This window comes from Colletotrichum gloeosporioides (assembly GCF_011800055.1).
Source record: "Colletotrichum gloeosporioides strain Lc1 chromosome Unknown consensus_56, whole genome shotgun sequence".
Lineage (NCBI taxonomy): Eukaryota > Fungi > Ascomycota > Sordariomycetes > Glomerellales > Glomerellaceae > Colletotrichum > Colletotrichum gloeosporioides.
The window spans coordinates 25476-48953 of NW_025544701.1; the positions used below are offsets into that span (position 1 = coordinate 25476).

At 52.5% G+C, this 23478-nt stretch overlaps 8 protein-coding genes across 8 annotated transcripts; 3 read left to right on the plus strand and 5 right to left on the minus strand.

Annotated features, from left to right (window-relative positions):
- Positions 1-4227: 4227 nt before the first annotated feature.
- GCG54_00011750 (uncharacterized protein) lies at positions 4228-5154 on the plus strand (the record flags this gene model as incomplete). The annotated part of the gene is made up of 1 exon (XM_045411645.1): positions 4228-5154. One exon carries the CDS (start codon positions 4228-4230, stop codon positions 5152-5154), a length of 927 nt encoding a protein of 308 aa, XP_045262243.1.
- A 1189-nt stretch (positions 5155-6343) lies between these two features.
- Positions 6344-8666, plus strand: GCG54_00011751 (H(+)/Cl(-) exchange transporter 5; the record flags this gene model as incomplete). The annotated part of the gene is made up of 2 exons (XM_045411646.1): positions 6344-7315; positions 7377-8666. The coding sequence occupies 2 exons, from the start codon at positions 6344-6346 to the stop codon at positions 8664-8666; spliced, it is 2262 nt and encodes a 753-aa protein (XP_045262244.1).
- Positions 8667-9166: 500 nt separating this feature from the next.
- GCG54_00011752 (NADH dehydrogenase [ubiquinone] 1 beta subcomplex subunit 7) lies at positions 9167-9584 on the minus strand (the record flags this gene model as incomplete). Its single annotated transcript, XM_045411647.1, has 3 exons — positions 9167-9268; positions 9377-9501; positions 9560-9584. The coding sequence occupies 3 exons, from the start codon at positions 9582-9584 to the stop codon at positions 9167-9169; spliced, it is 252 nt and encodes an 83-aa protein (XP_045262245.1).
- Positions 9585-11108: 1524 nt separating this feature from the next.
- GCG54_00011753 (uncharacterized protein) lies at positions 11109-13089 on the plus strand (the record flags this gene model as incomplete). The annotated part of the gene is made up of 8 exons (XM_045411648.1): positions 11109-11348; positions 11401-11518; positions 11577-11731; positions 11783-12078; positions 12132-12322; positions 12373-12538; positions 12598-12795; positions 12846-13089. Coding segments are annotated over 8 exons (1608 nt in total), but the record flags the coding sequence as incomplete, so codon positions are not given.
- A 274-nt stretch (positions 13090-13363) lies between these two features.
- GCG54_00011754 (Short chain dehydrogenase gsfK) lies at positions 13364-14140 on the minus strand (the record flags this gene model as incomplete). Its single annotated transcript, XM_045411649.1, has 1 exon — positions 13364-14140. One exon carries the CDS (start codon positions 14138-14140, stop codon positions 13364-13366), a length of 777 nt encoding a protein of 258 aa, XP_045262247.1.
- A 1328-nt stretch (positions 14141-15468) lies between these two features.
- GCG54_00011755 (Protein CCC1) lies at positions 15469-16272 on the minus strand (the record flags this gene model as incomplete). The annotated part of the gene is made up of 1 exon (XM_045411650.1): positions 15469-16272. One exon carries the CDS (start codon positions 16270-16272, stop codon positions 15469-15471), a length of 804 nt encoding a protein of 267 aa, XP_045262248.1.
- A 1065-nt stretch (positions 16273-17337) lies between these two features.
- GCG54_00011756 (Acid phosphatase) lies at positions 17338-18657 on the minus strand (the record flags this gene model as incomplete). Its single annotated transcript, XM_045411651.1, has 2 exons — positions 17338-18356; positions 18408-18657. The coding sequence occupies 2 exons, from the start codon at positions 18655-18657 to the stop codon at positions 17338-17340; spliced, it is 1269 nt and encodes a 422-aa protein (XP_045262249.1).
- A 3344-nt stretch (positions 18658-22001) lies between these two features.
- Positions 22002-22964, minus strand: GCG54_00011757 (uncharacterized protein; the record flags this gene model as incomplete). The annotated part of the gene is made up of 2 exons (XM_045411652.1): positions 22002-22066; positions 22301-22964. The coding sequence occupies 2 exons, from the start codon at positions 22962-22964 to the stop codon at positions 22002-22004; spliced, it is 729 nt and encodes a 242-aa protein (XP_045262250.1).
- Positions 22965-23478: the final 514 nt, after the last annotated feature.

Sequence of the window (23478 nt, forward strand, 5' to 3'; positions counted from 1 at the left end):
TATAGGTATATTACTATAAAATAAAACCTCTAGAGTAAGTATAATTTATTAAAAATAGAAGAGGTTTTAAAAGTTAATTATAATTTAAATAAAATATAACTAAAATAGTATTATAATTTACTAATAGATAGAAGAGTTTTTTAAGAAATTAGAAATATAATAAGAAATAAGTAGTATAAAGTATTTCTCTATTTTTCTTAACTTTATATATTTAATTAAATTAAGAAGAAATACCCCTAGTAGTAATAAGTACTACTTACTAAAATAAATTAATAGATAATTTAAGCTAATTAAAAGTAAGTAATAAGTAAGGATATTACTTTTAATATATAAGCTAATTACTTTATATATAAACTACTCTAAATTTCTATTTTTATCCCCTTTTTAACCCCTCTATTTTCTTTTTTTTTTCCCTAAATAATACTTTTATAATAGCTAATAGTATTTACTTTAAACTAATTAAAAGCTATATATTTACCTTATTAGTATATATATTTTTATTCCCTTTTTATATTCTTTTAAATTTAAGTTTTAAACTTAATTCTAATATAATTTAATAGTTAAACTTTATATAGTAGTATAACTTATAAACTACTTACTTTATTACTACCCCCCCCTTAATAGAGATATATCCTATAGATATTAACCCTCTTTAGAATATAAATAGAATTTAACTAAATTATAATTTAAATATAATTAGGATATATTAATATTTTAAATTTACTAAAGTTAAAAATAAATTATACTCTACTTAGGTGAGGTATTCTATTACTAGAACTATAGTAATAATCCTCTATAACTTATTTTTTACCCTAATATAGTTTATATTATTCTTTATTTTAATTAGAATATAATTCTAATATAATTTATATAGTAAAAATTTAAGGATCTAGCTACTCTCTACTATTATTATTCTCTAATTTATAATAAAAAAGAAAGTAATATTAAACTTTTAATTAACCTTATTAATAACTAAAAAAGTATTAATAACTATTTATTTAGTATTAAGAAGGTAGCTTTTCTTTATAAATAAAAACTAATAAGAACTTTATTTAATTATAATTAGATTACTAATAAAATATAATTTAGTAGTTTTATAAAAGTAGTATATAAATTCTTAAGTTAATACCTAGGAGTTTAATAAGAGCTATATTACTCTCTTATATTAATAGTTCTCTAAGTTACTTTTTATACTTATTAAGTCTAATTAAACTACTACCTTAGTAAACTTAAAGAAATAAAAAGTATAATTATTTAATAAGAATATAATTATAATATATTTCTAATATAATTAAATAAGCTAAGGAGTATTTATAGCTATTTTCTCTTAAACTTATACCTTAATAATATATTATAAAAACTAAAATAGACCTTAAAGTTAAAAAAGTTACTATAAATATTACTTTCTAATAGTAATTAGTTACCTATAATAAAGAGATTACTAGTTAGTTAGGTTTCTAAAACCTAAAACTTAAAATATATTCCTTTATAGAAATATATTTTAAATATAGTATTAATATAATCTAATTTATTCTTAAACTTATATAGCTTTCTAAAGTTACCTCTATTAATAAAGGAGGTATTAATAACTAGTTACTATATACCTCTAAATTATATAAGTAAATTACTTTTAAACCTCTTAGTTTTAAGAAGAATAAGTTATATAACTAATACTTAGTTAACTTTAATAAGTTTTCTCTCTATAAATACTTCTTAATTAGAATATAATCCTAATATAATTAAATTAAGATACTAAGAAGTATAACTTCTAAAGTAATTAATATAAGATTATAGAATTAATTAGCTTAATCTATAATTACCCTCTTATTATTACTAAGTCTAATAATAAGATTAATAACTATAATATATTTTAGTACTACTTTACTATTACTACTATTAAGTTTAATTTTAGCTTTTAAAATTAATAAAAAAGAAATAATAAATAGAATAAAACTTAAATAGGATTTAGAACTTTTTTAAAACTAAATAGAAATAAATTTAAAAACTTTTTTAGATATAATTAAAATATAATCTAACTATATTTAGATTATAATTTATATATTAGCTTTTTATAAATAAAAATAGACTAATATTATTTTTATAAACTTATAAATAACTTCTATAGGTATAAACCACCTAATTTAAGAAAGGTGGGGAGGGGTAAGATAAACTTTTATGGGGGGGTAAGCTGAGGTGTTAACCGACCTGGAGGCTGGAGGGGCCGTCTTTCGCCGAGGTTCCAGGCAGAGCGCCGCGCGCGCAGGGCGGACTTTCCCAGCGTCTTGAGCTCGGATTCCAGGGTCTCTTCAGCGGGGTCGGCTGCTCCCCTCGCTGACTTTTTGTGCGAGCGAAGGCCGGCCGCTCGGGTGGGGTTCGGTGATTACATCATCTCATCCTAGGATCGGCTAATCACGAAAAGTTGGATCTATTTCTTGCCATTGTCGGTCATTTTGTAATATTATGGAAAATATGAGGATGAACTGTATTGACTTATCGAATTTGAAACGGATCGTTAGGTACGCTTAGCGGTGAACACTTTAGCCTTCAGCGACGTCTACTTCCAGAGCGTAATCATTTTGTGGTGATGCACGCCGCCGTATGTGGGACCATGATAATCTATCGAGATGATGAAGGCTTTACTCGAGTTACGTCGAGTTACGGCTTAGATCCATCCATATCCATAATCATTTCGTTTATCCCAAAGTGAGCCTCTATCAAACATCGCAAATACAGCGCGCGCTTGATTTTTAATGCTGACGGAGGAATTCCAGACCTCATCGGCAGGCCTCATCTCTCATTGGCCGCATCTTTCAAGATTCTCCACGTTCGGCTCGCCTCTTCCCAAGTCATCCACAGCCAACGGCCCGTCCGCCCATCCACAACACCATCACAAGCATCAACTCCTGTTCCCAGCCGCAGCAGCAGCAGCAGCATAGCAAAGTGGACGGCCACCACACACCTCCGTCATGCGCAAAGCATGTCGCACACTCTCTGTCCTCAGGAAGCCCATTCGGAAACATCGATGGATGCCCCGTCCGATCCCCCCTCTCCTGCGGGTTCCTGCATCCCGAATTGGCCGCCCCATCCCGGCCTCCCGAAACATTATTTCGTCCTCTCCCGACCACACAAACCACCACTGCACCAAGAAGTTGAGAATGACTACAAGTTGCAGACACGGTATTCATATCCGTCCAGAGAAGACTTGAGGCCCGCCAAGCGGCCCCCGATGCAATGATGGATCCCACCCTGGCCCTCGCATCCATGACAACCACTGTTCGGCAGCGGCCCAACCAAAGGCAAACCAACCCATCAACCCGCATCGTCGCGTCTATGCGCTGTCACTGAGTGACTCATACACAACCTCACGCAAAGGAGGGAAAAAAAGGACCACAGCACCACCCCCATGCAACCACCAACCCGCGTTTCGTTTCCCTTGCAAAGCCAACCACACCGCGCCTGTCTGCGAAGATGCCATGCCAACAGCCCGCGCAAGTGGCGCGCAATCCATTGGCCAACGCGCTCCCGCGCCGCTACGCCATCGTGGCAACCCAGACCAACCAGCTCTTGGTGCCCTGCAACCACTTACTGCGCTTGCCGTTTCATGCCCATCCGGCGGTATGGAGATCATCAGGCACCGTCTTTGTTTACACTTTTTTTCGCAGTTGCAGACACAAGACAGAAAAATTCTCCTTGGTGGTTCAGGTCCCACCATGCAGCCGTCAACCGAGTGGTTGTCGATTTCTTGTTTTCCGGCTCGAGTGGCCAACAACAGCACACGCTGCCGTCGTCCAGTGGAGGCTTTCGCTCACTCCCTTGCAAGACGCACCTGGCGCACAAAAGCATCGCCAACTGTCCAACCCCCAGTCTCTTACTGGTGTGTATAAGAAGATCGAGTGACTTCCTTCCGTCTCACAACCTTCCTCCCCTCCGTTTTCCAATCTCGACTAGTAAGAACCTAGCAAACACATACAGCAATACTTAATCAAACGTTCATTCAAGGGATCTGAGAAAAGGATTCCTGGCAAGGTCTATTCGGAGCGTCAATAGACAACCACATACGATACTATACAACATACCACCTCGCTCTCATCTGCACTCATTAATATCGTCTTACACACACTTTCGCTCCTCGCTTCATCCTGTACTTTCACTTCACCGGCGCCAACTTCAGTTTATCGTTCTTCAAACACCATCACCACACATCACACCACACCACCACCACCCACAATGGATCACAACAACGTAATCGCCTGGCTCCTGCCCACATCAACAAACCAACCCGCCCTCGAGGCCGTCCGCCTGCCCGAAAACACCAACCGCCGCATCGCCGCCATCCCCTCCTCCTTCGAGCCCCTACCGACACCCAATCCAGACAACACCACAATCAACCCCCTCCTCCTCAACAAGACCACCTCACCCACCACCACCCCTAAACCCCGCCCAGCCCTCGAGCTCTCCTTCGCCAACCCGCCCAAAAACCACACCGGCTTCGTCCTCGGCACCGACCCCGGAGCCGACATCCTCCTCCCCTCCCTCCCGGGCATCGCCCCGCGCCACTGCGTCCTCACCTTCGACGCCGAGCGCCGCCTCATCCTCCGCGACACCTCCGCCACCGGCACCGCCGTCTGGTACGACGCCTCCTCCAACGGCGACCGCGCCCGCGAGTCCTGGCTCCTCTCCGCCGGCACCTCCTACGGCTTCCCCTCCATGGTCGACCGCCTCGTCATCGACATCCAGACCGTCCGGCTCCAGGTCGTCGTCAACGACGTCGCGCCCCTCAGCGACCCGGACGCCTACGAGCGGAATGTGGACGCCTTCATGGACCGCCTCGCCACCCTGACGCTGGACGAGATCAGCGCCCGCGAGGAGCTGAGCTTCGACCTCGACTTCCGCGATTTCGGCATCGATTTCAGCTTCGACGACCTCAGCTTCGGCCGCGCGAGCGGTGTGGGCGCGTACGAGGACGACGGGCTCGTCGGGTACGACTACGAGATGGACGTCGACGACAGGCGGGACTACCTCCCGCCCCTGCCCTCCGAGGTGGCCCCCGTCTTCGTGAAGTACATGTTCGCCTCCGACGACGGGCTGCCCCCGGACACCTACCTCTGGAACACCGCCCGGCCGTGGGAGCCGATGGTCAAGGTTACCTGCTGATCAGACCAAAGCCCAACTCAACCGAAAAAAAAAAGAACAAAACCACAAAAACAACAACATTGTCACTCATTTAATGTATAGACTGGGAAGGAAGCGCGGGAAATTTTGTAACAATAACCGGTTCGCAAAGAGTTGACAGCATGTCTAGTCAGTGCTGGCACACCTGACGGCGTTTCTCTCATAATATCTGGCGTTTTTATCGGAGCGGCGGCGTCCAGAAGCTGTTTTGGCAAAACGACGAAAGATTTCCAACTGCGAAAACATTCGCATACACACTCATTCAGCCCCCAAAGATTGTCGTCACGTCTTCCCCGGGATAGCATAGCATACTTTCTTCTGTACATCTAGTGTAGATACCCCCCTACATAGCTGGAATACCCACCAGCAAAACACACTTCACATCAAAAATCAAAAAATCAAAAAATCAAAAGAGAAATTATCAAACAGCTGACCCAATTCAAATCGTCTTTCTCAAAATCCCATGATGGAAATGACTCGCCCGTGGGTGGTGGTTCTGGCCATCTCCCACTTCGCCCTTCACCGCTCTCCCCATCTTCCGAACTTCTTCGTCCCAACAATCTGACCCATCATCAACTACCCAAACCGCCCCGTGATTTTTTCGACTCCGCGGAGCCCAACGAGCAAAGACCATATAAAGGAGGAGCGGAGGGGGAGAGTGCCACTGCTGACCGCTACGCTTACCACGCTTGGGGGGGATCAGTCGCGGCGCCGGACCACCAGACGGCTCGGGACACCATCGATGAAAAAAAAGCGCATGATACCGCCACTTCTAGAGCACACCACCAGCAACCAAACCTCGGAGGCATGCGGTGACGGCCCGAGCTCCATTTTGCACAATCGCCCAACGGCCGGTCCTCAGACCGAGTGGCCCACGAGATCCGACCGATACTTTAATCTTGGTCCTCCCGCCCTCCCTTAACCTGGCCCCGGCACCACACCCACGCGCGTCATTCCGTGTATCATGTCTCCGCGGGTCGCTAGTCTGGAAGCACTCGGGGCGGGAGGCGAGTATGCTTCCTTCTAGTGCGTGGGGCTCTAGATTCTGCTTCCAAGGACATCATCCTTTATATTGACCGTGTTCAAACCTCGTTCCTAAAAAGATGCGTGCCAAGATCCAAGGGCAGACTGTTGTGTGATATACCCCCCCTTTACAAATGCAACCGCAACCATGAACCCTCTAGAAATGGCCTCAGACGACCCGGAGCCCGACGAATCAAGCCCCCTCCTCTCGACAACATCCCAAAGCAGAATCTCTACCCGGCCACCGCCGCCGCCCTCTTCACCCTCGACGCTGTCCCTCATCTCCAAGGCAGACTACGCCCTGGGCCAATCGCCCACCCAAGGCGACCGCCTGCCGTACAGCAACTATGCGACGATCGACTGGCTGCGCGGCCTCACAGATTCCTCATCGCGTGCGCGCCGCCTCGACCGCCTGCCGGGCCTCCGGGGCCGCGCCCGCCGCTGCATCGACCGAGCCGAGGGCTGGATCGCCGCAGCGCTGATCGGAGTGCTGACCGCCCTCGTGGCGTACGTCGTCGACGTGTCCATGGCGACGACGGCCGACTGGAAGGAGGGGTACTGCCGCGGTAACGTGTTCCTCGACCGCGGGAGGTGCTGTAGAGGCACGCCCAGGTCGGGGGTGTGCGAGGCGTGGACGCCCTGGGTAGCAGGCGGTAGTAGCGAGGGTGTGTCTCCCGCCGCATACGCCGTCTACGTCCTCGTTGCGCTGCTCTTCGGCGCCATCGCGGGGAACGTGACGATGACGACGAAAGCGTCGCTTCCCACGGCGGCCACAGAGGACGGGGAGGGCGCGACTAAGACGATGTACATGGCCGCGGGCAGCGGGATCCCCGAGATCAAGAGCATCGTCTCGGGCTTCGCGATCCCGCGCTTTTTGAGCCTGCGGGTGCTGCTCGTCAAGGCCGTCGGGGCGACCTTCGCGGTGTCGACGGGCATGTGCCTGGGCAAGGAGGGCCCGTTCGTGCACATCTCGACGTGCGTCGGGTGGCTCGTGGCCAACTGGTTCCCCAAGTACCGGGACAGCCCGCGCAAGCTGCGCGAGATGCTGAGCGTGGCGTGCTCGGCGGGCATGTCTGTCGCGTTCGGCGCGCCGATTGGCGGTGTGCTGTTCAGTTACGAGGTATGTTTGATATGCTGCTGTTTGTGTTGCTGATGTAGCATTGGCTGACCCCGACGACTAGGAAATCAGCACGTACTTCCCTCGTCGCGTGCTGTGGAGGGCGTTTCTGTGTTCGCTGGTCGCGGCCATCGCGCTCAAGGCGCTGAACCCGACGGGCGGCGGGAAGCTGGTGCTGTTCGAGACGAATTTCGGGGTCGACCACGAACCCGTGCATTATCTCGTCTTCGTCTTTCTGGGGGTGTGTGGCGGCATTTTCGGTGGTGTGTTTTGTAGAGCAAACTACTTCTGGTCCAAGACCTTTCGCAGGTGCGAGATCGTGAAGAACCACCCCGTGCTGGAGCTCTGCGGCGTCGTGCTGGTTACGGCACTGCTGCAGTTCCCAAACGCTCTCACTCGGGACACCGGCGACGTCGCTCTCTCGAAACTGCTGGTCAACTGCGAAGATCCCGAGGGCAAGTGGGTGTGCGAGCAGGAGCAGAGGCCCGACAGGACGGGGTACATACTCTGGCTCGCGAGCGGGACGCTGGTCAAGCTGGCCCTGACGACCATCACCTCCGGGTGCAAGGTGCCGTCTGGGATCATCATCCCGGCGTTAAATGCCGGCGCGCTGTTTGGGCGGTTGGTTGGGCAGTTCGTCGGGGGGATGTCGCCGGGCATATTCGCCATGGTCGGGGCCGCTGCGTTCCTCGCCGGCGTGTGCAGGATGACGGTGAGTCTGGCCGTCATCATGTTCGAGCTGACGGGCGAGGTGACGTTCATCCCGGCCTCGATGTGCGCCATCCTCACCGCCAAGTGGGTTGCGGACGCCATCTCTGCCGCGTCGGTGTACGAGCTGTCGCAGCATTTGTTGGGACACCCGTTCCTTGAGGCCGAGCTGGCGTATGAGGTCGTCAAGCACCGGGAAGCAACCGCGCGCGAGCTGATCCCTTCCCCTGAGACAATGGAAGAGATCACTCTGCGCACGGGCAGAGAGTACCGCGTGCGTCAAGACGTGCTGGCCGACAAGTTGCAGAAGCTGCTAGCGAGGGGACTGATGGATGCGGGCCTTGTGCTGGTGAATGAGGCGGGACTGCTGTTTGGGTACCTGCCTCAGGCGGAGTTGGAGGCTGTTCTCCAAGTCCGCGGGGAGGCTGAGGAGATTGATCTGCGGTCGGGGATCATGATGGACTTGGTCGACCGGACACCGTTGACAGTGAGCGCCGAGGCGCCGATGGAGCATGTCCTTGAGATGTTTGGGAAGCTCGGTCTGAGTTACCTGGTTATTCTTGAACCAGAAACAGCGAATGTGGTGGGCGTTGTGCTGAAGAAGCGGTTGCTTGGCTATTTGCATCGTACAAAGGCGCATAATTGAGGAGGAGCATTGTCATGTTGGCTGTACTCATAGAACCTACTTAGCATTGTCAACTTAACGTTAATGAAATATAATGTCTTGTCGCTAGTCTTTGGCCAGCTTTCAGCTGTTTGTGGATTTGTAGTATAGAAACTTTCCTAGGTCCTGTCCTGAATATCAACGAACCGGAGCGGAACGAGCCGGCTGTCTCTGTGACAGCCAGCAGTAACCTCACGATGTGTTCCAAAGTTCGCCTAATGAAGCCACCGAGGGCCGAACTCCAGTCGTTTCCGCTCCTCCACCCGCAATGCCTAACAGTACCCATGCTAGGTCATTGTTCGTCGCGGTCTGTCCAAGTCGAAACAAACGCAGTTGTCATTCGCAATAACGTGAATTCGGCCTCGTGCTATGACCCTTGCGGCAAGACCAAGTCCCCATTTTCGACCCTTTTGCCGTGGCCCTCCAATGTCACAGGTTATATACACAGACGCGGCCGCCCAGGGCTGTCTTTGTCGGACCCCTCAGTTGCTTCTCGTTCCCTTCTCCGCGCGGAGCTCGTTCATCTTGGCGACGCGCTTCTTGAACTCGACGTACTGGCACTTCTCGTAGCTGTGGCGCTCGTCCTAGCCGTGGGGTGTCAGAGGTTAGCAGAGGGTTCGATCCGTCGGGTAGCCTCTCGAGGCCGGGGTCGAGCAGCGCCGGGAATGATGACATCTCGGGGTAAAACGAACATTGCACTTCCACGGCAGGTAGAAGGTGTCGGTGCGGCAGCGGTTGAGGGGGATCAGGAGGTGGGCGCAGCTGTCGCGGTAGGCGAGGGGGAGTTTGGCGTCCCGCATCTCCTCGCGGGGCGTCTCTGCAGAGAAAGGTCAGCATGTCTGCGCAGTGTGTAGCATGATGGCGGAGGAACGGACCCCTGGGTTCGAAGTCTCCGGCCATTGTGACGGCAATTGGGGGTTCTGTGATGGGCGAATTGTTCGGTCGTCGTTGGTCAATCGGTCTTGAATTGTCGTCGGAGCTTTGGATTGGATTGTGGAGCTGCCCGTGACGGTTCCCTTTCGGCCTCAATTGTCAGGCTGCTGAGCGACTGCTTACGTTTTGGGCGTCGTGATTGGCCAATTTGGCGGTTCCGGGGTGCCTTCACTGACTTTCAGTGCACAGGCCGGGTAGGCCACAAAGTTTAGCCTCCAGTTACTCTATTCAACTTCAATGCCTCTCTGAATTAGGAAATCAGTCAAGTACATGCGGTGAGCCTCAGTTGGGCTTTCTGCTCATCTGGAGGTTCTGCTTCACTTTGAAGGGTTCTGTTCTGGCAGTTGGCTGCTGCTCACGCGGCACATCGCCAGTTAGGCATTCCCCGCGTCTAGAAGATGTTACCCGGAAATAAGCACCCTAACAGGCCTGAGAAGTGTAGGAACCGCTACACCGAAGCTCTTCAGAGCGCGTTTCTCATGATGCTCTCTCGAATACAAGTGTATTCAAAGTTACATTCTTCAAGCTGGTGTAAGGCTACGTCTTCCTTTTCTCAACTTGCTTTGAAGCAGCTATTGACTGAAGACTTGGAGGCCATGCTGAAGACTACCTCGAACAGCGTACGACTCGTATCTAGGTTGTGTCTAGTAGGCGACCAGAAGCCTCAGATAAGCCCACCTGATAGATTTGCAAATGATTCTCGTATCCCGCAATCAAATCCCTCCCTCTTACCACTTGGACAATTACGTTATTTAAACGTGCTGTTGTGTCTCGACTCTTTCAACCAACTCCTTTGGGCTCACAGTCCAGAACAAAAGTTCCGACCCAAACTCCCTCACACTCTGACTAAAACTCCCAGCAACATGGCCGATCCGAACCACCTTCCCGTTGGCGCAGGTCGGACCACAGACCGGAGACAGAAGTCCCTGCCGGACTGCCGGCGCGTGTCCACCCGACCTGGGGCCACACCGCAGCGTCGAATGCTCACCTTCCGCTTCGAGCTAACCTATCGGCCCACGCAAAATCCCACGCCAAATCTCTCCAGAGTCCAACGTTGCCATCCATTCTCAAATGCCTATCAGGAACCACCCCCGTCTCCATGCCTGGCCGAGGCCAACCCCGGCCTCTGTCCTCAACGTTACAATCACGACAATCCGTGCGTGCGCGATGGGCGGCCGGGATCGCATCGGGCTGGGCGTCCCCTCTTCCCGTCGACGGGGCCCAGAGAGCTTGGAAAGCTTGTTCCTGCCGAGGGTCGCAACACGGGACGCGTGCGGTGCGATGTTTGGCGACTGAATGCATGGTTCTTGCATATCGGGACTCATTTCGCCGGGGTGATGGATGGGTCTGCTGCTTACCCAGATGTTGTGCGACTCTTTAAAGATGGCAGCCCCCCCGCCGCTGTTCCCGCGATACCTCGTCCTTTGTGTTGATCGAGTCGCAAAATAGGCGTGCCGTGGTGTGTACTCGTTCGTTCCTGGCCACCGTAGTAGTGTCTCTGTCACCATGAAGATCTCCCTCGCCTTGTTGAGCTGCCTCACGGCGGCTCAGGCCCATTTCGCCTTCCAGCCCATCCAGCCGCCCTTCAGGGCCGAGGACGACGAGGGTGGACTCGTCAAGCGTGACGCTCTGTACTTTGAGCAGCTTATCGATCATGATGCTCCTGAATTGGGAACCTTCCAGCAGCGGTACTGGGTCAACAGCACCTACTGGAAGGGCCCCGGCTCGCCGGTAAGAGCTGCTCCTGAGCACGCGAAGACGCGCATTAGCTGACAATATGTAGATCATCGTCTTCACGCCCGGCGAAGTTGCTGCTGAGGCTTACAGTGGATATCTGACAGACCGCGCGCTCACGGGCAGCATTGCCAAGGCTGTTGGCGGTGCCGTTGTGATGGTCGAGCGTATGTCTCCCCATTTCTCGACACAGACTTCGAGGTTGGCCAGACTGACACAGAGCAGACCGTAACTGGGGCACCTCTCTGCCGTACGCCCTCCAAGACACCAAGAACCTCCAGCAGCACACCATGACGAACGCCGTCTTCGACCTCACCAACCTGGCCCGCACAGTCGACCTGCCCTTCGACACCAACCACAGCAGCAATGCTCCCCAGGCTGTAAGTCTATCGCCCAGTCCGAGAGGATCCTGTTCTGACATGCGGCTTTAGCCTTGGATCTACACCGGTGGATCGTACTCCGGCATCCTCGCCGCCGCCATCTCCAAGTACGCCCCGGGGACCATCTGGGCCTACCACGCCAGCAGCGGACCCGTCGAGGCGACATACGACTACTGGAGCTACTTCCTCCCGATCCAGAATGGCATGCCCCAGAACTGCAGCCGCGACTTCAACCTCATGGTCGACCACATCGACACCGTCCTGACCTCCGGCACCGAGGACGAGATTCACTCGCTCAAGGAGAAGTTCGGTCTGCAGGATCTCGCTCACAAGGACGACTTTGCGAGGTACGATGGCACTCGAAATGCTCTAGAGAAAGGCGAAAGCTGACATCCCACAGTGCTCTCGTCGGTCCTCTCGGATACTGGCAGTCCATTCAGCTGTACTCTGGCTACTCCACCTTCTACGCCATGTGCGATGCGGTCGAGGGCGCCACCGGCAACTTCTCAGCGCCCAGCGCGAACGGCGTCGGCCTTACCAAGGCGCTCGACAACTACGCCAAGTGGTGGAGCTCTGAGTATCTCCCAGGCAGTAAGTACACCCCAAACCTCAGTCGGCGAATCCGTCTAACCGAATTACAGCTTGCGCATCATACGGCGTCGAAGAGTGGTCGGACCCTATGAACGTTGCCTGCTTCGACTCGTACAACGCCACCAGCCCCATCTACACCGACTGGTCTGCCGACAACGCCTTCGGCCGCACCTGGTACTGGATGACCTGCAACGAGCCCTTCTTCTTCTGGCAGACGTAAGTATTTGCAATGTGTCTTTGCTCCACGGTGTCTATCGTTACTGATCCAATCCCAGAGGTGCCCCTGAGGACCGATCCTCCATCGTCTCCCGCTACGTCACCCCCGAGTATTACCAGCGCCAGTGCGACCTCTTCTTCCCCCCGCAAGAAGACTTCACCTACGCCTCGAACCGCGGCAAGACCGCCGCCGACCTGAACAAGGCGACGGACGGCTGGTTCTACACCAACACCACTCGCCTGGTGTGGTCGAACGGGTAAGCCGAGCCCTTTCTGTCCGCCATGATTCTGGCTAACTCCGTCGCAGCGAATTCGACCCCTGGCGCTCTGCCTCCGTATCCAGCGAGCTCCGTCCAGGCGGCCCGCTTCAGTCCCGCCCTGGCACGCCGGTCCACCTCATCCCCGGCTCCCGCCACTGCAACGACTTGCTCATGAGGAACGGCGACGTCAACGCCGACATGAAGGCTGTCATCACTTCTGAGATTGAGCAGCTGAAGACGTGGACCGAGGAGTTCTACACCGGCAAGAACAAGACAAGGCGTGCCTTTTAAGCGGCTCACCACCTAGCGCAGCCGCGCTGGAGGGACACTAGTTTTATATAAACGAGCTGCACAATTTTCATGTATATAATTCGGCTTTAATAATAACGAAGCAGTATTGTGTAAAAGACTCGATGCTTAGTCCACGCCACGAGTATTCACCGAGTGTGTTCACCCAAACGTACGGAAACATTATGTCATGTATCTACATCTTGACTACCATCAACCATGTTCTACACCAACCAAAGTCCTATGCAAACTTTCATAGAGGTACCCAAAGCACCCTCTACCACGGCAAATCAGTCCCATCATAATTCTTAAACTTGCCACTAACCTCCTTCGTCGCCCCATCAATCACCTTCACCATCCCGCCCACGCTCGTCTCGACCGTAATCGCCCCCAAACTCTTCGCATCCGCCACCCCATTCTTCTCCGCCAGCGCCGCCGACATATCCGTCTCCACCAAGCCCGGGTGGAACACAAACGCCGTCACCCACTCCTCCTCCACGCTCAGCCGCTTCACCAGCCAGTTCAGCGTCGCCTTGCTCGCGCCGTACGGGCTCAGCCCCACGCCCGGCGGGAACAGCTTCGCCAGGCTCTCCTGCAGGCCGACGCTGCCGATCGCCGAGGAGATCGCCACGAAGACGGGGTTGGCGCTCTTGCGCAGCAGCGGGGCGGCGGCGGCGAAGAGGAGGAGGGGGGCGATGGAGTTCACGCGGAAGTGGTCCAGAGCGGGCGCGGAGGCGGTGTCGCGCACGGGGCCGGAGGTGTGTGAGATGCCGGCGTTGGCGATGACGGTGTCGATGGTGGTGATGTTGTGCTCTTCCTGGACGGCGGCGATGGCGGCGGCGGGGTCGGAGTCGACGGAGGAGTCGATCTTGACGAGGATGAGGGTGGAGGAGGCGCCCTTGGGGAGGGAGGCGAGGGCTTTGGAGGAGGACGCGGAGGGGTCGCGGACGCCGGCTATGACGGTGATAGAGGGGCGGGCGAGGAGGGTGGTGACGAAGCCCTTGCCGATGCCACGGTTGGCGCCGGTGATGAGATAGGTTTGGTTGGCGGACATGGTGGGTGTTGTTTGTTTGTTGGTGGGATGCTTGGAAAGTGTAAGGCTGAGGTTGAGATGGACTTTGATGTGTTGATGGAAGTGTCTTTCGTCTGAAGTGATGTCTAGGTCGGAATCTTATATACATCTTGAAGTTGTTATGGTCGCCTTGGTATTTGCAATCGAAGCACCATCATGGAAGCTTCCACACTTACACGAGACTCTTCCACTACGCAAGAAGACATGGCGCACTTCTCTCGGCGCCGAAGATAGTAGCGGAGAAGATTGATAATCTGGCGTAATGCCATCAATTCTGTTTCGGAGCGGGTCTAGGCGGAGTTTGAATCAAGGTGCGGGCAGCTGAGAGGGAGAGGCAATGATCATTAATCAACAGGAACACGGCTTAGACCAAAGGCCAGGCGTGCATTGACTAAACTCCGCGTATTCGCCACACTCGTTTCCAAAGCTAGTTGGCTATCAACTGAAATGCATAATGCTACTCGCTAAGAGGATATGAAAACTTCGTGCTCGTGGCGGTTCCGAAGCGTGGCCATGTGGGTTTGCCCTGTGAACGTCACGTCGATTCCTGATTGATGAACTTTGGAAGGACCAAGATTCCTCGTCTTGGACAACGAAATCCAAAAGACAGCATCAACTATATATCACGAAATTTCTAACATAGCTGGATGAAATTGACTTGTTCATCCTCGGGTCATAGTAACATCCCGCACATAATTGTGTACGAGGTTTTGGTTCGTGGCATAGACTGTGGTTCACAAGCTCCGCGCTAAGCACCCCTGGTAACCCATCCACCTCTTCACAGAGCCTGTGGCTGCAATTAACTTCAAACGTTGTGCTCAAACTTACCACCTTCGAACGAACCACGCCAGTCACGCACTTAAGAGTCAAGATGAACTTCACCACCCTCTCAATCATGCTCTTGCACACTGCTGCGTCGTTTTGTTTTGACTGATTTGTAAGATATCATGTCGTCTTTCATTGACCCGCTTAATCATGCCAGACAGTTTACTGATCACTCGTGGCCCGAGGCGGGAACCTGTGTTCACTAATCGCCAAGACCAGACCTAATCCACACCTAGCGCGACTCAACGCCCGACCTGCACTCTGAAATAGCTTAAGTAATTCTTCAACGGGCGAGATGTGGGAAAACAAACGTCCTTCAAGGCGATATCATTACTCATCAATCGGTACTGAGTCGAGGCGACGACGACATCTACTCACGATGAGCGCGTAGGAGTTTGTCTACTAATGAATAATGAGTAATCACAAGACTCCGCAGGCTTTGGAAGAAGACATGGTATCATTTACTAGGTATCATCTGTGGCCCCTCAACTCACTCGCTCATTCACCAGCATCACGCATAAAACAGCCGCCCCAGCCGCGCAGGAACCGAAGAAGGCCATCTGCACACCCTCCCATAGACACCGCCTCAACGACCCGTCCCTCGTCCCCAGAGCCCAGCTCTTGCCCGCGCCAAAGGCCAACAAGGCGACGAGGCAGATGGCGATGCTCCACCTCAGACCCTGCCCCACGCTCGGCGCGATGAAGTAGGGCAGCAGAGGCATGAGGCCGCCGCACAGGTAGCCCAGGGAGATTGACATGCCCGAGAACACGGGCGATATCATCGAACAATTTTGTTCGGCGGTAGGTGTGTCGCTGGCGAGAGATGATTGCGAACTTCGTATCCTCTTGGATGCCCATCTTGAGCCTTCCGGTTGCGAGTTGATTGCCTCAAGCACCGTCGCGATGGTCGAGTCCGATAGGTTGAGGGGCTGAAGATACCTCCGCACATCGTCCTCAGCCTCCTCCACCCTCCTCGGACGGCCCTTTTCTTCGTTTCCGTCGAGGTCTTCCTCACTGCGGCGTTCCGCGAGCAGCATGCCCTGCTCCTCCTCCTCCTCCGGCGACAAACCCGACCGCCGCGTTTCGCGCGAGGCGTCGCGGGCGGCCAGGTACCCGCCGATGCCCATGCTGATGCATCCCGCGCACAGCTCCGCGAGCCCGGCGTAGATGACCGTCTCGCTGCGGCCGAGGGAGCTGAGGCCGGCCGTCAAGGCGAACGGGACGGTGAGGCCATCTGAGAAGCCGAGGGTGAAGTCTGAGAGGAAGCGGGCGAGGTTTTGAGACGCCATTTTGTGTGTCTTGTGAGGTTCTGACTCTTTGGTTGAGGATTCAAGGACGGGAAGATGATGAACGAGAAGTCGACTTGTTCATGGGCCATGGGACATGATTGCCGTGCTGTTCTGACGAAGACGATGGAGGGTGGATGAGCACTGCGGAAGTCGTCAAAATGCCCAGTATGCCAAGGAGGTGTCAAAGAACGCGGGAGACGGGTCTCGACAAGGAGTGATTTGGAAAAAAAGACTGAATCTTGGCGATCGGATGGAGACGCCGAAGAAACAGGTCTGCCGCCTTCACTGTTCTGGACCGTACCCCTCACCACTAAATGTCTACCAACACCGTAGGTATCTCTTTCACCCTAAATTTAGCCCTCCTAGTGGCTCCTCGGTGAGCGATCGGGGAGGAAACGGCAGACCCGACATCAGCAATCCGGGTATGCGATGCCGCGAGGCGAAGCAAAGTTTCTTTGCGGTGGACCGACAGAAAATCGCTAGTGTCCCTCTACAAATGTATCTGCGGAGAAGAAACACCTTCATGGATTCATGGGAAAGCAAGAGGGCCAAGCTTTCGCCCAGCAGCGATGCCAAGAACCACCCACGTGGGTGGGCTTCGGGGGAAAAGGTCCCCTGTCACTCGTCCAATCAAGCATTTCTGATTTCCCACCTTCCTGACAGGGTAATCTGGCGACCGGGATGATGCATGGATGGGGGGCAGGGAGGGGAAGATCACCTCAGCTCTCTACTTGGATTGATCCCTTGCTCTCTTCGCCGGGCATGAAGTGCCTTCCCTCGTGGGGCAGGTCGACGACATCACACGACATTTCAGTCTGCAACCCTCGGAGGAAAAGACTCGTGCGAGCGGCTGGTTGGCTGGTTGTTTGTTGTGCGAGGCCGGGATGGGGCCGATCACCGGGGTCACTTGCTGCGAGCTTGCATGTTTGCCCGTCACGGTTCGCATGTCAACTGAGGGGGGCAAATGAGGGGACGCGGTGGTGTTTGCGACCAGAAAGTCTACTGTCTATGCATTATTGACGACTACGATATTTACAATGACCGAAGCCAAAAGACATTATGCTATTAGGCCGCGTATCCGGCGGGCGGGTTGAGGCCATCGGGCACGTGGATGGTGTCCTCGTAGTACGTAGGCGCGCAGCTCTTCTCCCACGTCTTCTTCACGATGTCGAGAATCTTACGTCCGGCAGCGTTCTTGTCCAGGGCCAGGTTGGGCTTGGGGTACCGCTTCGGCGCCTTAGTGTTGAAGAAGCCGGCGTAGGACTGGTTGTAGAAGCGATCGGGCGTCTTGGACGCGTCGCTCCACTGGCGGATGACGCTCTTGGTCTTGTCGGCGACGACCTGGAACACGTTGGCGCCGACGTCCCAGCGGCCGAGCGTGGGCAGGTCCCAGTTGGCCTGCACGGTCGCGAGCTCCGAGTAGTGGTTGTAGAAGTTGGCGTCCTTGGAGCCGACCTTGTCCGCGGGCACCGCGTCGCCGAGCAGGATGCCCATGATGCGGTTCTGGTGCGTGTACGTCTCGTTCTCGTCGAAGGTGACGAGCACGAGCGTGTTGCTCATGAAGTTCTTGTCGTTGAGCAGCGGCTCGAGGAAGTTGCGCGTCCACTTGCCGGCGACGGTGACGGAGGTGTCGTGGCCGTCGGAGGTCATGTTGGGCGTGATGAACATCCACTGCGGCAGCTTGTTGTCCTTGAGGTCGCGGTGGAACATGGAGGCGGCGGTGTTGGTCATGGAGATGTTCTTGATCTGCGACAGGCGCTGCTCGGAGCGGGTGACGCTGTCGAAGAAGATGGGCGGGTTGTGCTTGCGGACGTAGTCGTTGGCGCCGTTCTGGCGGTTCACCCAGGCCATGCCCTCGAAGCCGGAGAAGGGCATGTCCTCCTGGTACGAGGCCCAGGAGATGCCCTTGGTGTCGAGCAGGTCGAAGACCGTCGAGACGTTGCGGTCGGCGCGGTTGAAGTCGTCGTTTTGCATGCCGAGGTAGTCGCCGCAGACGGAGGCGAAGTAGTTGGGCTCCGAGGGGTGCGTGACGGCGAAGTTGTTCTCCAGGAGGATGCCCTTGGAGGCGAGCCACGCCAGGTTGGCTGCGACATGTTAGAAACTGCGTCATTGGGTATGAACGGGAGATAACTCACGATCACCAGCGGCCTTCTCATAGTCGGTGTTCTCGTTCCAGATGACGACGAAGCGATCAAAGGCCTTGCCCTTGACCTTGCTGGTCGGGCTGCTCGTCTTGGCTGTCGCGGCCGCGGCGTAGACCGCAGCAGTGCCGGTCGCTGTGTAGGCCGTCTCCCAACCGACAGTGCTGGATGCGGCCTTTGCCTTGACAGCGGCAGCAGAGGCGCCAGCCGCGAAGAGCACGGCCGAAACGGAGGTGCAACGCATCTTTGGGATCGATCGCGCAAGATGTCAGGATCGGAGGAGAGGGAAGCCTTCAAACGAGCGAGAGGCTTGAGAGCAGCGCGTGGCGGGCGAGCGACATGTCGAAGATCGAGAAAGAATCACGGGCTGCGACGCTAGATATTAAATCAATGTTGGTCGGACGGCGGCCATTGCCGCTCTCGGGAACCCGGCAGGTGTCCCTCCCAACAATGAGCCACCGTCTTTGAAGAGTGACATGCTGCCATCCAGGTCCAGGCGCAGGGGGCCAAGTCCTTCAGCTGCCGTTCGGGGGTAGCGTCGCTCGGAGTTGGCGGGGCGGGGCGCGAGCGGGGGGAAACGACTGTGCAGTACCTTAGATGAGGTACCTGTGCAGCATGTACAAAAGGATTTGACATGCGGAATTGTCTTGTTTCTCATTCGCTCGCTGGATGCGCTGTCTTCCCGTTCTTTGTGTTGGGGCTGGGCCAATTGATATCGACGCCCACCCACGTGGTGTTTAAGACGCATTTCGCTTTCCGACTTTTGTGGGCTAATTTGGTCGCATTCCGCAGAGCAGGCTTGAATTACATAATCGGGCATCGTCCCGTCACCCGTTGGAGGTTGCTTCAACTTCACTTAAGTCATTAGCGGTTGGAACTCAAATTTGTTAATCAAGAGGCATGGTCGCATGGAAGTAGAACATGCAGACGCTCTCTTGCAGATTTGAGAACTCACCGGGAACACTGTTGGGCTGATTATTTCAGCTCTGTGCCGAAGTTCACTTAGGAATGGCGCTTGAGAAGAAGAGGGAGAGAAAATGATATTGCAGCCAGCAGTATTATTGTGATTTGAAAACTACCACGAAATCGAGAACTACGAGGCAAGTGTTTCCTGGGCTCCAGGGGCCTAGGTAAGAACCGCTAGGTTCGGGTCCTGCTGTTGCTCTTTTCGTTTAGCGACTGGCGGACCACTGTTATCTTCGCCGTCGTCGTCTTGTTCGCCTTGGCCGCTGTTCTATCTATTGAACTGATGGAGGAGGCAAGTGCTTTCCTGACCAGCACTGCCCAAGGTGCACCGGTTGTAGGTGGTGTTACCCTTCTGGTCCGGGACGTCGAGCTGCGGGAGCAAAGCTCGGGAAGGTACGAGTTTTCTGGGCAATGACCCGACAACGCACGTCTGCGGTCTTGCCTTTCTTGAGCTGCTAGAATTGTCACAAACTACCTTACCTTAGCAAGTGCCTGCCTAGATGAAGGAAACTGCGAAGTAAAATAGCTTCCTAGGGAAGGAGCCAGGAACAGAGAGGCAGGAACGGTAGGTCCGGCTGCGTAGCAACAACTCTCTCGCGATGGCCGCCGATGCCAACGTCTTCCTTTTCTCCTCACGCATCCTAGACTCAATAGTCACCAACATGCCTTCGGTACCCTTTCCAACGTCAATTCGCGCCGCCTCCGGCACTGTTGGTCTCCTCTGTTCTGGTCCCATGCTCGCCTTACCTGTCACAGGGGTTCGATTCTTGGTCGCGCTGGGGGAACCAACGCTAGGCTCATTGGCTTCCTGGGTCGGCTTCCACGTTTGCGTTGGCCTGTTCATCTCTTGTGTTGGCGTGGCCCTGGAGCTGATGATGCTGATGATGCGTGTTTACCTTAACGATCTTGGTCGACCGGCACATGGTTACGAAGAAGGGCAGGTCATCGAATGCTTAACCGGTGTGGCCGCGTGGCCAATACAAATGTGGCGGTCACGCAGCTCCCGGGACGAGCGTCGAGTTCGATGATCGATGAAGCACACCTGTCTGGGTCTGTGGAGTAGAACACCTCGGTCCTCACGAGGTTGATCATCCCCGAAGTAAGGTACTTTGGTGACAAGTGTACTCGCGCAGAAAACAGACAGGGAGGGATGCGTCAAATTCCGGTCAGTCATTTCCGCCCCTCAAAAAACTAACAAAAAAAAAAAAAAAAATTGAAAATCCAAAAAAACCAAAAAAAAAAGGGGGGAGGGCGGGTAAAGGAAAAAAAAAAAAAAACCCCAAAAAAGGGCCAAAAGGTCCCAAAATCATCGCCAGATGGCTTGATGAATGCGGTAAGTGGAACGTCGAACTCCTTGCATTTCAAAGAACTGACATGGACTTTGCAGATCTCCAGGTTTCCGACCCATGGCCAAACCCCAAGACCATCGCCAGATGAATGCGGTGAGTGGAACGGCTGACTCCGTGCACTTCAATGCTAACTGTCACGGATCACGCAGATCTTCAGTCTTCACGTTTCTGGCCCATCGTTGAACCACAAGCTCTCGAACATCGAATATACCTTGCAGGCCGTATCCTTCCCTGATACATCGACTGGGCGTCCTCGAGTCTGTTTCCGTGGCACAAATCGTCTCAGCCGAGGTTGGCGATGGCCAATTTCAGACGCAACTGTCAGCCACTGTGCCTGATACCATCAGACCGGCGACTGACTTGCAGAACATATGAATGTGAGTAAGGTTCAGGTCAGATCTTTCTTTGTGTTGAGGATATCATGCTAACAAACCCAAAGCCGATGCTTCCGACACAGGTTCACTTTTTAGGGCAGCTTCGACCGCGAACTGGCACCCATCAGGTTCAACTCGCTCAGTCAGCCACCGCGAAAGCTCTTCAGCGTACTCAGAGCCCCATCGACTTGCACTCGAGTGTCGTGGTGGCATCAGTTGGCTGGCAAACAACATCTACACGGTAAGATCCAAAACGCCGACCTTGAGGGTTGTAAACTTACTGACTGATTCGTAGCATTTCAACTTTTCCGTCGTCCCTACTATTCTACCGACTCTACGACGCCTCCCTGCCAATCGATATGCATTTCTCCATCACGAAGCATGACTAGAGTCTGCACATGGTCTCTCCTCGTCCAGGACCAGCTTGGGAGCCTGAAGTTATTGCACCGCGACAAATTCAGCATCTCAAGAGACACTGTTCAGGAAACGCTTTATGGCAACGGCGTCAGCCGTGCAGCATTACCTGCCACCTCGACAACACACAATTACGAACATGATTTCATCATCCATATGAAGCTATCAAATCCAACCTGTTGTTCTCGTCTCGAACTTGGTAGATCTGTGACCTTGGAAAACGTCTGGATGACTTTCCTATTATTATTCTGGTTGGGAACATGGCTTGTGAGTGGTGTTCAGCATCGGCACTTGCATCAGAAAATCATAGAACACTTGGGATTATGAGAAGATGTTCAGATAGCACCAGAATCATGAAATCAAAGCAAAGCGCTCTTGTTGATTGAATTGATATTGATTCTCTTTAAGAAAAAATGAATGGCTTGTGAAACGATTGATCCCAGATTCCTTCTCAGACTCGGAATGTTTTCAGAGACGGCATGACTTTATCGACGAGCCTCGTAATTTGGATCCGCGTAGTTCTCGTACCACTCCTTGACGCAGGAGGTACCTTTTTCAGTATAAGGCCAAATCAATGCGTTGATTTCACCCAGCCCCCTGAACATCCAGTACACCAAAACAAAAACATACATTCTCCAGAAAAAAGGAATCTCCCATCTTACTTGCGTCATCAATGACCTCGATGATAGTATGCCTCCCTCTACCTGACTCAAAACCCTGTCTGCACAAATGCAATGCGCTGCCTCCCCTTGCTTATTCGCGGGGATAGGCAATTGCGGCCAACCTTTTGCTGAGTACTGCTCCATCACGGTGTGGAAGATGTTTGAAAAGTCTCGAAGTTCGTCGAGCTCATCTTCTGATATGGTGCCCAGTTGATAAGAGTCCGACGAGACCCGTATGCCGATGAAACGTATGGCTTGACGAGCATAAAACTCTAGGTCCGGGACCAAGAGATGATGCTGATTGACGACGCAACAGATGTATTCAAAGCCCCACCGAATCGGGGGGTAATTTTCCGAAGGCAGAGTGTAGGCCGGAAGACGCTTGTTGACAATCCACCCGGCAAGAGCCAGCGAAGGGCGCACGGAAAGTATCCATAAGCCCGTAAGGAGTATTCGGGTTCCGAGTGGGAATGCTTCCAATGCGAAGTTGCCGGTAGGAAAGACGAAGAGGAAGATGTGCAAGCGGATGAAATAGCCGCGATCCCAATCTCCAGAAACGACTGCACAAGTCAAGTCGAGGGGTAGGAACAGAAAGAACGTGACGATTGCGCTTATCGAGTGGTAGACCAAGATGTAGACGATCCATTCTGCGAACAAACTGCGGCCGAAGCAGAGAATGCACTGTAGTCCTTGAAAGATACTCGATGTCGGTTGATCATTCGAAATGTTTCGGGCTTTGACGGTTGCTTTCTTAGGATGACTCGAAATCGGCGCGGCGAATGACATTTTGTCGGGATTTGGGTGCGTTTGCCCCGAGGTAATGGTCAAGGGGGCGATGTGAGAGCGTTGCTGGAGGTCGCGCAATTGACCGCAGAGAGGTCGCGGTCTCGTGGAATCAATGGCTGAAAAGTCGGAAGGGATTTGTGTCGAGGCCCAACGTGACCTTGCAGAGTATTTGCCGTTGCCCGTTGAAATGGCGAGAAGACGTTTCGCGTCGGACAATATTGGACAATATTGTTGTGTTGTTGGAAGGACGTTTTGCCTTCGCCGGGCGGCATGTGCGTTGTCTGTGCTGCTTCACTGTGGAGGTCTCTCGGGGCCGTAAAGGTGGATAGGCTCGGCGCCCGACGCCGCCACAGCTGGCCGGACATCCATGTGTTGGGTTCGGAGCCATCTTCGGCACACAGGTTTTTGTCGCGCCGAATGATAATATCAAATGAGTAATTTTAGCATAGATCAAAGGATCCAAATATTCTTTGCAACCCGTCTGTTTCAAGATCTCGTGCGATTGTGCGGTTGA